This window comes from Oryzias melastigma, linkage group LG21, assembly GCF_002922805.2.
Source record: "Oryzias melastigma strain HK-1 linkage group LG21, ASM292280v2, whole genome shotgun sequence".
In the NCBI taxonomy this organism is placed as follows: Eukaryota; Metazoa; Chordata; class Actinopteri; order Beloniformes; family Adrianichthyidae; genus Oryzias; species Oryzias melastigma.
Window position 1 is genome coordinate 1915657 of NC_050532.1, and position 16052 is coordinate 1931708.

Here is a 16052-nt window from a genome sequence, read left to right on the forward strand (position 1 = left end):
GGATAGTGAGCTGGTTGCATAACAGGCTGGTGTTGAAATCTTGAAATATCAGGTGGATTTCTCAACTGGCCTGTTTGGCATTTTTTCCTGTTATCCCCCTTGCAGAGTGTTGAATGTTTCCATGGGTCGGTTTCACGTTTACCCTAAACATTATTCGGGAGTTGCTTCACCTTCAGCTTGGAGGATGAAATCCACTCAATGTGCAAACTCTTAGATTTGATTCCCGCTGTTGCGCCTTCATTTGGAAAAATCGACTTGCTGTGATTTGTGGGTCACATTTGTCCGAGTTCCTCCTGAAATGCTTCTGTGCGTTTTCCTCTCATTATCTCCTTATTGGAAGCTGTTGAAATGTGTTTTGAAGAGAAGGCAGTGAGGCTCGCTTGAGGGGGCGATTAAAGCAACTGATTCAATCACGGACTGTGTTCACAAAATGCAGTTTGTCCAGTCAGGACCTGGTGCGTGTGGTTGAAAGCCCCGTGACGAAGCGCGGTATGCCAAGAATGCCGCGCTCAAGCCCGTGCACATTAAGACGACAAAGCAGAGAAGCCAAATCGATTTTTAGCTCATCCCAGACAAAGAGCCACTGTTTGTCAAGTGTTTGCTGAAAGCAGGACCTTTGCTCTGTGTCATGTGTCTAACTGGAATTAATGTGCATTTGAATCTATTTTGTTCACTCAGCTTCTGTTTGATCATGCAGTTTTGATTAAATTTTATATCAGTGTAGTGTATTTATATGTCAAAATGATGTAAATGTACATTTTTCCTTCTTAGATGTAATGGATATCAACTAACATTTAGTCAACAACGGGTTATTCACTCAGTTTTTTAGTCTTAGTTGGCGCATAACTGCCTAAACCACTTTGAATTTACATCAAATAAGGCTAGTGTGCATTCTAGAAAATATTTGAAGTCTCACTCCAATCATATTTTACCTATTCTAAAGTTGTTCCCAGTGATCTTTTAAATAGGATTATGAAGTTTTTAACCAAAATGAAAATTCTTGGTTGTTTTTTAAGACATATTTTAAGCACAGAGAAAATACAATTCTGGGTTGTGGTCCCTGATTGGTCAAAGTTTGACCTGGTTTAACTTAATTTTTGACCTGGTTTAACTTTAATGAGAGTTTAAGGGCTGGCTGTTTTGTGTGTCGAGTTTAAAGCAGTCGTAGAAACTTGTGTAGTGACACATGTATGTGTGAGTTTTGATCGCAGAATCCTAAAACTCACATTCACATAGACTTTTCATTGGAAGTAGCAGCTTGTATATGTGTTACAAAGAACAGTTTGAACTTAGCTTTATGCAGACAAACCAGCATAATTGGAATGGTTCAAGTTTAGAAAACCTTCTAAAGGTTTTGGAAAAGAGTTAGGTTAGAGAAGCAGAAGGTGGAGGTACTTGTGGTTCATTCTCTAGGTTTGATTAGATTTCACATTTAAATCTGTCTTGCGTTGGTTATCTAGAACTTCCTTTTGAGTCATGAATAAAAGGAGAAGATGTTCTCTTTGATGTTTCATGAAGAAGGTCTACATTTGCAAATCAATAATCATTTTTGTTCGTTTATGGATGTTTTGCTTCAGAAAATACTTGCCTTTGTACAGTCAGATACAATTTATAAGAGAATTTCTGTCCCTCAGGTTTTTAGCTTCTTGAAATAAGTACAGGTTTAAAGTATGTCAGGCTCTCTTCTATATGGAGCAGTGTGACTCTCGGTTATCAGTTTGAATGTGATCAAGAGCTTTTCAGTCACTGTGTTTACATATTGTCCCATCGGCTGCTTTTGTTTTTTGCTCTGTATTCATGTTTTAGTCCCGGTTGGCTGATTGGCATCAAACATTTATTTTTTTTATTATGTATTTATCTTTTTTTGAGATTGCCTCTCATTCATCTTTCAAAAACCGTGCAGGGGATTGTGGGCCACAAGCTCCGCCATTTCCTGTACTTGTAGTTGACCTCCATTGCTGGACCATTGTGAATGGACCAGAGCAGGACCGGCCCAGTCAAACAAACAGGAAGAGGACATTCAATGGCAGCAGGGTGGAACAGTTCCTATTCTGCAGTCCAGTCACCACCCAACCTGTCGCCTCTCCTCCTCTTCCTCTGTGTCTGGTCCATCCGTCAGAACCATCTGCCGCCCTCTGGGTCTCTCCTTGTCTTTGATAGATGCATCCATTTACTGTGCTGAGATGGTTGGTTGGCTTTTAGACGCTAAACTTGTATTTGAACTTCCCTTCACTGTTGTTTACGGTGAAACATTACAACATTCAATTTTAAACCAAAGTTAGAGATTCTGTTTCTGATTTGGAAATAACAAAAAAGGTATACTTTTTTTTAGGAAACTGTAGCTCTACAAGTGGTTATTTATTTATTTATTTTTTTTGGAGACTCAACTAACATATTAAGTGGGTCATCATTGGTTTCTCATCTTTCTACTAAATCTATGTTGTTGTTGGATGTGAACTCATTCTTTGGTTACTTTTATTTGATTATTTGCTAAACTCCTCTATGATGATTTACTTGAATAGTGCTTTATTTGATGAAACACAAAAAGACATGAAAGGTTTGTAGAAAATAGTTTTTGGAGTGTTCTGATCACAACTTCTTCCAGACTAAAATGCTAACATTCATCTTAATAGAGTTGGATGCTGTAGTTTAATTTGTTGGGATTGTATCCTAATAACTGTGCATTTCCAGCTCTGTCTGGGATCAAATTATATTTTCAATCTTTTATGATTTATCTTCTCATTATTTTTTAAAGATTTTCTTGATTACAGTTCCAGTGTTTGTTATGTGTGCTTTCTTTCCTTAAGTTTTTGGCCATTAGTTAAACTGACATCATAACTTGATCAATCAAATATTCGTCATAGCAATGCATTAATCAACTGTTTGATTTTTAGTTACACCTTTGTCTTTTTCGCATTTCACATTAATCTCACTATTTATATGACAAAACATTGTTTGTATATTATATTTATTTATAACAGAAATTCTTCTGAACTGTGCTTCTTTAATTTTTTGGTTAACGTTTCTCGGCCTGTGGAGCCTTTGTTGTCGTTTTGAGGCACCATTATTCCCTCAAAGTGCCCTAACCTAATTTCCTATCTTGACATTTTTCTCGATGCTCTTCTCTTTTTCTGCGCAGCTCTTATCAGATGGTCTTGCTCATCCTTCCCCGCTCCTCCAGCTGCAGATCTCATACCAACATGGCTGGTTACATAATCATTTTTTTTCACTGGTGGAAATGCTTTTGAAGGGGAACAGAGGGTGGGGCTGCATGCCGGGCATCAAGATGACAGTCAAACAAAGGAAGTTGGAGGAAAGAGGCTGCAATCTGTGGTTTAACTTTGTTTTCTCTCCTCAGCTTTAAAGCTGCCTTTTTTTCTGCCTGGAATACACAGGAGTGAAAACAAACGAGTTTGTGTGAGGTCAATAAAATTAGACCTGGAGATGCTGAAATCTGTTTCATGGAGGATGTATAAATTGGCTGGTTCTGTTATAACTTGTAGTGCAACTCCAGACCAACATTGCTATAAATCCATATTAAAATGCATTTTTTATTTTATTTTGTGAATACAGAACAAAATGGAGCAAAAGTATTAAAAAAAAGCTTTGCATCTCTCTAAGGAAACATTTTATGTACGTCCCCTTTGCTGTATCCCATCTGTACTCATCATCTTTTTCCATGTGGCTCTGATTTCTGGAGTCCAGACCTGGAATGTGTTTAAAACTTGGTCAGTGGGATAGCTGAACTCTTCCCATCATTGTTCAAACTGCAGCTCAGACTGAGTCCCAGCCCGTTTCATCCGCCTCTAAGAGCAGTTTGTGTTTCTTTGTGAGACTGTAGGCCGGTGATTATGTGCTTGGGATAGATCGGCGGCATGCTGCCCACAAACCATTATGACAAGGGTGCAAATGTGGCCTGGATATTTTCAACTGAGAGGGAAAACAGGAGGGAGGCTGTGCAGACTGCAAATAGCTTAAATTCCTGCTTCCTGGGCTGAGGAATGTTAGCAAGGAACATCTGTTGCCATGACAGCCAGGGTCACCAGACCAGCCTCCACCCAACACACACAAACACACAGACACACACCCATGGAAATGCAGTGTCATCCATGAGGAAAGATGAACAGTAAAAACTGATGAGGGTCTTTCATGTGCAGTACTTTCATCTTATAGTTGTTTTATAACATTTGTGATTTAGGAGTTTATTTAAAACAAGGGATAATTCACAAGATAACACTGATCTTGTGAAACATGAGAAGACATGTTGTGCCAGGTTATAGCATATTTAGCTATTTTCCACCTGTTGAAGCAAAACAATTCATGACTTTTAACAGTTTTTTTTACCACCTCTATTGCCATTTTTCCATGAGTGTAAAAAAACATTATCATCAGCATACATTATAATGTTAGCATTCTTGCAGATGGAGGGTATCTCATTTATTTATAAACATAAGCATCATAACCTGCCAGCACCCAGACAAAACCCACACATGCATGGGGAAAACATGCTAACAGAAAGGGCCTAACCAGGATTTGAACCAGGACCTTTTAGTTGTGAGGCGAGAGGGCTAATCACTGCACCACCAGAAGAGCAGAGACCCTAACAATGACCCCTGTGGGACTCCCAGTGTGGTGGCCAAGAATGGAGTCTACCATTCTCTCTAAAACTCATGTCAGCCACTGATGTTGTACTTAAAAAAAGCTCAGTGAGTGAATATAAAACATTTAGAGAGGTTATTACATATTACAAATAGGCTGCTCTCACTGTGATCTCCTTCTAACCCTCTTCTAGTCGCACTGTGGAATTCCATCTGATCATGTTTTTTCCTTTTCTTTAAATCAGTTGTTTCAGTTTGTAACAAGTTTACAGACACTTTATGAAATGAAAGATATGTGCCAAAAAATAATCCAAAACTTTAATTAATGCACAGTGTGTAGTTACTTTCATAACTAGATAAATCACCTTTGTATATTTGTGTTTGGTCAAATTCAATTTAACACTCATAATTTCCAATGTAAAACTACAGTAAGTTTAATCTGTAATGCTGCATTTTTAGAAAAATACTTTTGAAAATCAGTAAAACAGTTCTTGCATTGTGAGAATTAGCATTTACATTTTAAGCTTTTAAAGTTGGAGTTACCCACTTTGAAAAAAATGATAACCAAAAGTTCACCAACCCATCTTGACATAAAGATCTAAAGAATGTGGGAATTTCAGTATCTGCAGTACATCTTATCATTTAGAGATTTGAGACACAGCAAGACGTTCTCCTCTATTTGCTCTGGATTAGAAACTGTATCTTAAGTGTGGAAATTGCTAAATGAGCTAAAATATGTTTGAAAAAAAAAATGCAAAAATGCCAGTTACGTTTCTAAACAGTTCTTTATCTGCATACTAGTTGAAGACATAATAAAATTAGAACAAGATTTTAAATCAACCAAAATAAACAAAGTTAAAAAAAAAACCTGAAGACAAGATTCCTCAAAAAATTAATCAATATTAGGAGATGAACAAAAACCAGGTTCAAATAGTGTTATCCTGGACAAGCCCCCAATTGTTACACACAGCTCAAAATGTCAAAAATGAATTAACAGGAAACTAAACCGTACACAAAATAACTGTGGGATCAAAAGTTCGAAAAACACAAGTTTATTTAAAAATGCCTTTTGCAGCTACATGCATGAAAGGGCTAAATGGCTAAAAAAAATGAGGAAAGGTTTGTGTTGAAAAATATGTAACACCTAGCAAAATATATGAGCCAAATCCACATGCAACTGTCTGCCAGCAGTCTATGGCCTTTAAACTGCTCCAGCTGATCTACCCAACACTATCAGCTGATCCTCATCAACTGACTGTAATCAGCAGGTTTGAGGACGAACAGCTTCTGCGAAGACAGGAAAAAAAAGATAAGGAATGGAATTAAATTGGAACATTTGTGCAAACAAAAGAATAAAAAGTTTGAAGCTCTGGTCTTTTGGCAGTGCAGTGGAGCTGTAAGTTGTCAGCAGTCCCATTAGACCAGCTGCATGTCATCTGTCCGTGTAATGTGCCACCTTTTGAAATGTTAAACTGCTTCTATCACAATAATGCAATTTTTTTAGTCATGATTTTTAATGATTGACAGTCAATTTCTACTTTTAGGGCTTAATGTACATTTTAATTACACTTTTGAATTTGAAAAACAAGATTAAAAGTATTCATTTTAGAAAAGGCTGCAGCTGCTTCGCCTCTAGTTCAACTTTTTAAAACTGTAATTGAATTTGTTAAATAAAAACTAATAAAAGTTAAAGTGGTGGTAAAAAAACAGCCTCAGAAAGGATGATAAAAGAATTTCTATTGTAGAACAAAACAATAGTTCCAATGTCATTTAACAGCAAATGATCCAAAAAATATCTTTGAAGTCCTTTGAGCACAGGAAAACGAAGGAACCTCTGAGAGATTTATCCTCGCAGTCTTTCCTGCTGTTTATCAGGCAATTTCGTTTGTTATCAGGAAAACTTAAATTGTTTGAAAGCAGGCCTACAAAGCAATCGTGGACCCGTCGAGTTCTGAAAGGCAGGAAATGGCAAGGCCATGCGTTTTGTATCGCATGGCCATCACATTCCCTGAACTGCTTCATTGTCCCCTCCCATTTTGCTGCAGTACCTTTAAGCTCCTGATCATTCCCAGCTCTGTTAATACTCTGTTCTCTGTGTGTACACACAAGTATGCGTGTTTGTCGGTTACATTCCTGTGTTGCTAGAGGAGAGCCCTGTACTATCACCATCTGCAGTTATTTTACCTTGATTGCTCTACTGGTGCGTGTTTGAGTTGCTCTTTTGTTTCAAATAAGTTGTGGAAAATTCGATGGTCATATCTAATTATCCACTAGCTTTCATTTGTATCTCAAAGTAGGGTACACAGTTCTTAGTTTCAAAAGTCTGTCTCATTACTCCAAATTAGAGCATCATTTTAAATAAAAAAAAAGATATGAAAGAATAGAATAGAAAATTGGAGTCCAGATCTGGAATATTTTGTATGTGAGGAAAAAGAATCTACTAAATATTATTATTGCTGTAGTTTAATATATCCATAAATGAACTACAACTTGTCAAATGACACAATATTATTATTTTGTTTGCAAAAATTTAGATAAATTGCTTGGAGGGGGAAAGGAAAATCTAAAATAATACAACCATAAAGATTTTAAGGTTTTTTATTATTTATTTATTTATTTATTTTCAAATAACTGTTATTGTATGCTTTTTTTGCATGGTCCTAGTTCATTTAATTAAATGAAGTGATCATTTACTATGCCTCAGAACTTGGTCACACCCTAGTATTTAAAAGGATCTTTATTTTAGGAACTGCAAGAACTTTTTCTTTTTTTTTGCTTTTTAAAAAAAATACTATTGTGGATGATGTTTTTATAATTTTCTTATTAGATAAATTTTATTATTTTAGCTCTCACACAGCCTTTACAATGACAACATTTTGTAAAGCTATAAATCTATGATGATGGTTGCAAAACAATTAAAAATTATCACGTTACTGCCACCATGTTTATACATTGCCTTAAAAAATGTACTCCTCATCCTCCAAACCTTGGCTTTGGATTGGGGACAAATGTATCTTTTTGTTATCCAAAGGACTGTTTACTAAAAAGAAGTCTTCTGGTTAATTCAGAGCCTCTTTGCAACTATAATCCCTCTGGCATGTCCTTATCAACAAAGTGAACAGTCTTTTTTTATCATGTGGACAAATAAAGCCACATAAAAGCTCTGTATGTGTCTCTAAGACTATTGGTTATTTGTGTTGACACAGCTGAATACTTTACACCAAATCTAAGACTTCTAAGCATGATCTCACCTGCCATAATAGTCAGTTATTCACATTTGTTAAAGATTAGCTCAAACAACTACTTATTCAGGATAGTTACACTCAGGATAAGCAGTAACTTGTTGCATTTTAAAGCCGTACTACACCTTTACTGTTACATTTTCATGTTTTGTGTGCGCATGATTTTAAAGACCCAACCATTTCCTTCAGGATAAATAAAATATATCATGTAGGCTTAGTTTCATTCAAACAATGGGAACTCCAAATGCTTAAAGATATTTAAGGTTTATGATTTTTACATTACATCCTGTGTTGTTATTATGGTATAAATGCCATGTTGTTGTGTTCTACCGATAGAAAAGCGGCTGTATTACTTTTTGTTTGTATTTTCAGTAAAAAGCAGTTGTTCTTTCCTAAATGTGGCCAGCAGGTGTGCTTGGGTGACTCTGTCACAGGAGAAAGGCAGAGGTCTTAAGCTAAATGTCTTTACAGTGAGGTCATTGCCATTTTAGAGCTTGTTGTCATCGAGGTGTGGGTCGCTGTCATGGAGGGAAAAACAGTTTTCATCAGCTTGTCTCGCACTTTTGCTCCGTTTCTTTGCTTTGGTGTGGAAAAACCATGACTGCAGTTCTGTCAGTTTTTCTTTCTTTGCTGCTTTTAAAGTAAACTGAATGTGTGGTTATGTAGATTTTTATTATTGTTATATTTGGGCTACAAAGTCTTAACCTCATATAATTATTAAGTACACGTTTTAGGATCAAAATCCTTGCTTGATCTAATGGTCTTTGATCTAAAGCTTTAGCTGCCCGATGAAAAGTGCATAACTTTGAGGAAAATCATGAATCAGACAATAATCTTTGACATTCACTTTAAACATAAATGTTTTTGATGATTACTTACTGCTTGATTTCATATTCATGAGTTACATTTTCATATAATATAAGATTTTTTTTCTTGATTGAAAGAATAGTGTCAACACAGAACTTTTATCAAGCTTATTGGGGCCAATAATATTTGAAAGTGAAACCCAAATAAAACATTTTTTTATGTCCTAAACGTTTTGGTATTCTAAAGTATAATTAATTATTTTCAGCTTCAAATGCTAAATTTTCTAAGTTTCAAAGCTCAAAATTTCATTTTCAAAACTTTTTTTTCAGTTTCAAGTCTTTTTTCCTCTTCTAACTCATGTTACAGAGACTAGATGAGGCATTTGCTGTTATTTGACCAGAAAATGGAAAGAAAAGTTCAGGTCTTTGAGTGACAAGAGAGTCAAAATGTTTTAATACGTGTTGTGTTGATTTCTAGAATATAGATTTTAAATTCCCATTTGAGTTGTGGTTGAGACTTTGATGAGCAACCCGTCCCCACTTCCTGTCACTCATCTGTTTACACATTCCCACTAGCTTACAGCTCCTCACACCTCCAACTTAACATTACCAGTGCAACAAAAATGGCGAGCAATCTTGGAACTATCCAGCCGTACATGGCTACTAGGTCCATGTATGAACACGTACATTGATTTAGTTGTTATCGGAGAGTGGCGAGCTTGTGGCGAGCTGATTGTAGATTCTACGTACCTGCTACAGGCTTTTTTCATCTGCTTTGAATGAATATATTCTCAGAAATGCAATTTTGAACTTAATTTTCTTTTACATATGTTCTCCATCATCACAAAAATGCCAGAAGAACATGTTAAAAACACAAAAAACATGATTTTAATCAGAGTGGGACTTTGGTCATTGAACAATGTAATGTTCTACATCCTGAGTAAAAGGTTCTGTTTTATTGTTCTAATAAAGTGTGTCAAAGGAGAGTCTAAGTATGCGTCTTTGTCTGTCTCTACAGGAAATGGCGGTGCGAGCGCTGAAGCAGACCGGTAGCAGAAACATCGAAGCGGCTTTGGAGTTCATCAGTAAAATGGGTTACCTCGACCCTCGGAACGAGCTCATTGTTCGGGTCATCAAGCAGACCTCACCAGGTACAACAACACTGAGAAGCTGAATTGGATTCATGAAAATAGACTGTAACATTGTTATTTGAATTTGTTTACTTGCTTATTTTTGTTTTTGACTTGTTTTCTTTTGTAGGGAAAGCTGGCATGCAAAATGCAATGGACCACCGCACTGCTTTAGATGTTTCCAATGAAGCAGCCGCCATGCCTCCATACCATCAGATGGGAGGTCCGATCTATGATGGAGCAGCAGGATACGGCCCTGAGGGCGAGATACCCCGGCCCTACATGGGGGCTCCTCCTGTTATGAACTATATGATGCCTCCATCTAACTCAGCTCAGGGCCCTGCCATGGGAAACCCTCTGGGTCGACCCCCCAGCATGGGCAGCTATCCACCGGTGATGGGCTCTCAGGGTAACCCAGGCAACACCATGTACCCCCCAGGGGCTCAGCAGAAAGGCTACTCCAGCAGCATGGAGCAGAACGGGCCCATGATGACCTACAGCGTACCAGGTCAACCTTTACAACTGCAGGCTCAGCCACCAGGGGGCTCTGTTGCTGCACCGCACTATGACTACGGCCACGCCAGGCAGCACATGATGGAGCCTGCAGGCTACGGAGTGAAGAGGACCCCTTCCTTTCAGAACAAGATGCAACCACCCCCCATGCCACCCCCAGATAACTACGTCAACATGCAAGGGAAAACAGGCATGGGTCAGAACGGGCCAGGAGGAGGGGGCAGTGGCTATCCCACTAACCTGTACCTACCTCCTCACTCTCACCCCCGACAGGCCAGCCCCACATCCCACCAGGTGCATATGATGTCCCGATCCCCTGGTGGGGTGGGAGTCATGGGCCCCGATTTTTCAGATCTGCCCCAAAGTTTGATGGCGCCCTCCAGACTTAGCCTCAATATGGAGCTGTACGAACACCACTGGGCGGGGCCTCCAGGTCCCGAAGGCGCCCCTCCAGCCAGGCAACCCCAACCCCAGGGCCCATTTAGAGGGGAGGTCCGTGTCCCCAGCAGAACCAACTCCTTCAACAGTCGTTCTGCGGGCCCAAACGGGGTACGGCCTTCGCTAGCCGCACCCCCTACCGCTGGGAAGCAGGACTCTTCATTGGGCCCCCCTAACACAATCACTACTGTCACCTCCCCGCCCATCCAGCAGCCAGTGAAGAGCATTCGAGTCATGAGGCCAGAGCCCAAAACGGCTGTAGGACCATGTCACCCCAGCTGGATGACGGCTCAGACTCCAGAGGCAGCAGAACCTCTGGCCTACATGCCAGAAGAGACGTACCCCCTTGAACCAGCCCAGGAGCCCCGCTGCCCTCCACCACCGTACCCCAAAAGTCTGCTCATGTCTGGAGCTGGTAGCGATCCAGGTGCCGCAGAAGGAGCTGAAGCCATGTGTGGAGCTCCAGACCTCAGCGGTCCTGCTGCAAGAAGCTCTCGCGGCGGCAGTGGGGGGAGCGCAAAGGCCGACAGCAGCCAGCAGCAGGTGAAAAGCAAGATGAAGATGGGAAAGGGGGAAAAGACGGTGAAAGACAAGAAACAGATCCAGACCTCCCCGGTTCCTGTGAGGAAGAACGGTCGGGACGAGGAGAAGAGGGAGTCCCGCATTAAAAGCTACTCCCCCTTTGCCTTCAAGTTCTACATGGAGCAGCACATCGAGAATGTGATGAAGACCTACCAGCAGAAACTCAACCGCAGGCTCCAGCTGGAACAGGAGATGTCCAAGGTGAGAGCCAACCGTTTGACAGCTGATCATGGAGGATAAATTAATAATTTCAGTTTGTGTCCGGCTGGAATTCTGTGACACTAAGATTCATGAGATTTGTACCGCTTTGACATTTAACACCAAGCCTCTTCGAGCTGCAGGTGGCAGACATGTGCTAGTAAACAGTAGAAAAAGAAAATAAAGATGATTGTCTGGTATGAACACCATAGGCTAAATGTGTGCTCAAGAATAAGCGTTCTGTGCGTTCAAATGCCCAGTGGGAACGTAGCTAAAAGTCTCAGAGACTTATGCCCAATCCAAATTCTTCTCCCTACCCCTACAGCTTCTCCCTACCCCTACATTTTAGATGTTACTACCACTATGTCATCAATAGCTGCGTGTAGCTGCAGTGCTTGGAAAGTGCATAAAATAGGTTTTATAACTTTAAAAAGTCACGCAAAAGCAAAATACTTGCATTAAATGTAAACTTCTGTCCTTCACCACATTAAGAAATGCATTTCTCCTCCATGTCATAAGCGTGACCCAGATCACCTATTAGCGTAGGGGTGCACAGCCTTAAGTTGCTATGGCTACCCCGTAAAAATACAAGTTCAGACACCACTACAAAGTGATGGTGGGAAAAAATAGATCTTTAGATGCATCAATTATGATCCATAAAAGACTCTGAATCATTTTATGAATGTATGATAATCTGTGATCTATAAGGATCACAAGCCACGGTTCGGCACACCGCGGACCACCCCAACCCCTCGCGCACCCCCCACTCACCTTGGGCTCCCTTAATTGAAATCAATTGTCCGTTTACATCAAATTCATGTACATCGTGTTTGTTTTAACAAGCGCTGAAGTAGCTGCTCGACTGTTCTCCAAAACTGTGAGAACTTACAGGTCCCACTGCGTGGGGGAGGAGCTTCCGTCAAAAACATTTCTTGATTTCATCATGGAGGACCCGAATGGTGAAATATCAGAGCTGAATAAAAGCATCAGTACTTGTCTCCATTCTGGGTTCAAAGAATCTCCCAGTTAGGATCCGACATAGCAGCAGCTGTCCCACACAGGAGAAGGCCGCTTCTCCGTAACAGGGACGCGGGGAGTCAGGGGACGATAGTACGGCAAGCCAAAAGGATCATAAATCGCCAGGAAAAGCGGGCAAGGCTGCGGCATCTTTTAGGGATAAAAATTATTTCTCAGTTAGTTTCAATAAAACAATTACTACCAAAAAATATTTGAAGTTTAATTTTAACTGATTTATTTATGATTTTATTTAAACATCAGCTTTTTAAAGGGTACTCCAGTTTTTGCATTTTGTTTGTGTTTAAAGTTTAAAGATGTTTTGTTTTAATAAAAAGGCCTCAATGAGCTAAAATTATTAAATATTTGTTTTGAAGCTTTTCCAAATATCAATTTTAAGCTTTGATCTTGTTTTTATTGTTATTTTTTTTATTTTATTTTTACTGATCCAAAAATGTTCCGAACCATGACACGATCCGAACCGTGAGTTTTGTGACCCATTACACCCCTAATTTAAAGTGAAAGTAACAAGTGGAACTAAATGCAAAGTTTTTTCACTCTGACATTTTTGAAGAGCACACAAACATGGCTGACCTTCCAGATCTCGTCATCTGACTTCACTTAAAGTAACTGTTTAGAAGAATTTTGGCTTCCATAGTGTCGAGGGTCAATTTGATAAAAGTCACGCAGTGTGTAAGTTATGTCACAGCAAAATGAAATACGTAAGGAACACAACAAATTTGCAAAATCACAATGTACGGCTAGCTAGATGCTATTTATTTAGTTTGTCGTGAGTTAAAGAGCGTTTCATTAAAGCTGATCTAATAATAAAATATAACATTATCTTATTTTAGGTTGTTTGGTTCAAGAAACATTTTCTCCTTTTGAAGCTGTGAAAGATGTTTGATTATCAAACAAAATATCTTTCATGTCAGAATTTTTATGTTCTCAAAAAAAGTTGAACATCTGGTATTTCCTTAAATAAGCCCTCCAGTGGAGAAAAGTGAGTCATATTGGTCTAGTGTCCAGTAGTAAAGGGAAACATTTCTAAATAAAATGCAGATCTGGGATGCATTGATAATTGTTTCATAATCGAATCGTGAGGTGCCTCAAGACTCCCACCTCTGCTACAGCTTCAAACGCCCCTTCAATTGAAGCAGTAGAGAGGAGCCATAGTGTTAGGGATTAATTAAGATTCGGCCTAAGAAGTGAATAAACTTTCATCTAAGGGGATAAAATGCTTTTAGAAAAGCCATGCAGCTAGACATGTAGCTTAGATAACCGGTTTTGTTCAGTTCATTCAATATGTGATAATTTCTTAGAAAAGTGCGCCAAAGTTGATGTTTCAAAGCTGTTTTTGATTCTGCACATCTCAAACTAGTCTTTTTTTTCTCTTTGTCCAGGCCGGTCTGTCCGAGGCCGAGCAGGAGCAGATGAGGAAAATGCTGAACCAGAAAGAGTCCAACTACAACAGGCTACGGCGCGCCAAAATGGACAAGTCCATGTTTGTCAAGATAAAGACGCTGGGTATCGGTGCTTTTGGGGAAGTGTGCCTGACACGTAAAGTAGACACTGGTGCACTTTATGCCATGAAAACACTGCGAAAGAAAGACGTCCTCAACCGCAACCAGGTGACCTCATATGTATTTAATGTGGCATCTTGTAAATTTTAAAAAGCTGCTGAAATTAGCTTTTTCTATAGATTATTTTGATTGGTTGATCAGATTTTCTGTGTGACAGGTGGCACACGTGAAAGCCGAGCGGGACATCCTCGCAGAAGCAGACAACGAGTGGGTGGTGCGTCTGTACTATTCCTTTCAAGACCGTGACAGCCTCTACTTCGTCATGGACTACATCCCCGGTGGAGACATGATGAGTCTGCTCATTCGGATGGGAGTCTTCCCCGAGCACCTGGCCCGCTTCTACGTGGCCGAGCTGACGCTGGCCATTGAGAGCGTCCACAAGATGGGCTTCATCCACCGCGACATCAAGCCAGACAACATCCTCATCGACCTGGACGGACACATCAAGCTGACCGACTTTGGATTGTGCACAGGCTTCCGCTGGACACACAACTCAAAGTACTACCAGAAAGGTAAACCAGCTTTTTTAACGAGAGACCAACCAATCACCCCCTTAATGGCAAGACGTCCAAGGCTTTATGTGTCACCGCTTCTGCCTTCAGGGAGTCACGTCAGACAGGACAGCATGGAGCCCAGTGACTTCTGGGATGATGTATCCAACTGTCGCTGTGGCGACCGGCTCATGACACTGGAGCAGCGCGCCAACCGCCAGCACCAGCGCTGCCTGGCTCACTCTCTGGTGGGAACTCCTAATTATATCGCCCCAGAGGTGCTGCTGCGAAAAGGTGGGTGAAAATGAGAAATCACACATCACATCCAGCTTCTTACAAGACAAAACAGATCCCAAGTGAAGACTGGACGTGTTGCAAGATCAATATAGGAAAAAAAAACGACTTGAACTAATCTGTATGTTTTACAAAATCATATTTAAATACATATTTCTTTTCTTTAGATATTTTTTAACTTTCTTGTTAAATGTAAAAAGAATTTTTTATTTTTAAAAGTTGCGTGACTGTTACATTCATAATAAAAGCCAAAATTATTCATCTTTGCTGGTAATATAATTAAATCCTTTTGCAGTTTTAAATGTAACCCTTATATTTGACATTATGTTCTATAAATAGTCAACCATTAATGTTTTTTTTTCCTATTCAGAAATGTTAAGGAAAGGATGTAGAAATGATGGAAAATTCTAACTAGAAGAGTTGCATTACTTTTGATAATGCTAGTATGAATGATTTTTGCTGAAAGTAGTTGCTGGAGAAGTTGAAGCTTTTTGGTGGAAATTGTGGTGCCATTCACTTTAATAATTGCTGAAGGGATTTGCTGAAAATGCAAAAGTTATTTGCAAAATGTTAAATTTGTTAAAAGACTGTAAGTTTCACTAAATAACTACGAAAGAGTGCTGAAGTTGACATAAATTCATGAAACATTTGTAGTAAAATTGCTTAAAAATTCCTAATACATGCCAGTTTAGCCAAAAAATTTAGTGTCACTTGAAAACTCCAAATTAGTGCAAAAAACCTCAGTAGATGCCCAATAAGCCTAAAAAGCTAGCTTGTTGCTTAAGTACTAGGTAAACTCCAAATTAGCCTATAAAAACCCCAGAAGAAAATAAATTAGACAAAAACGTTAGCATGTTACAAAATATTAGCAAAACTCAAAATTAGCATAAAAAAACCTCAATAGATGCCAAATTAGCAGACAAAGCTAGCACATTGCTTAAATACCAGCTAAACTCTAAAATAGCCTAAAATTCTTCATCAAACTGAATTAGTCAAAAATCTAAACCTGTTGCTAAAATAGAAGCTAAACTCCAAATTGGTATAAAAACCCCCAGTAGATCAAAATCAGCCAAAAATATTACCATGTTGCTAAAATATTAGTAAAACTCCAAATGTTTTGAAAATTACTATAAAAGATGAGAACATCCCATGAAAAAAAATTA

At 39.2% G+C, this 16052-nt stretch overlaps 1 protein-coding gene across 1 annotated transcript in view; it reads left to right on the forward strand.

The window, feature by feature from the left end:
- Window positions 1-16052, forward strand: part of lats2 (large tumor suppressor kinase 2) — a 27966-nt gene that overhangs the window by 7628 nt on the left and 4286 nt on the right. Inside the window, exons 3-7 of the mRNA XM_024286774.1 lie at window positions 9665-9797; window positions 9907-11510; window positions 13925-14152; window positions 14262-14616; window positions 14707-14889. Coding sequence (XP_024142542.1) covers window positions 9665-9797; window positions 9907-11510; window positions 13925-14152; window positions 14262-14616; window positions 14707-14889 — 2503 coding nt within the window. The remainder of the gene's footprint in view (window positions 1-9664; window positions 9798-9906; window positions 11511-13924; window positions 14153-14261; window positions 14617-14706; window positions 14890-16052) is intronic.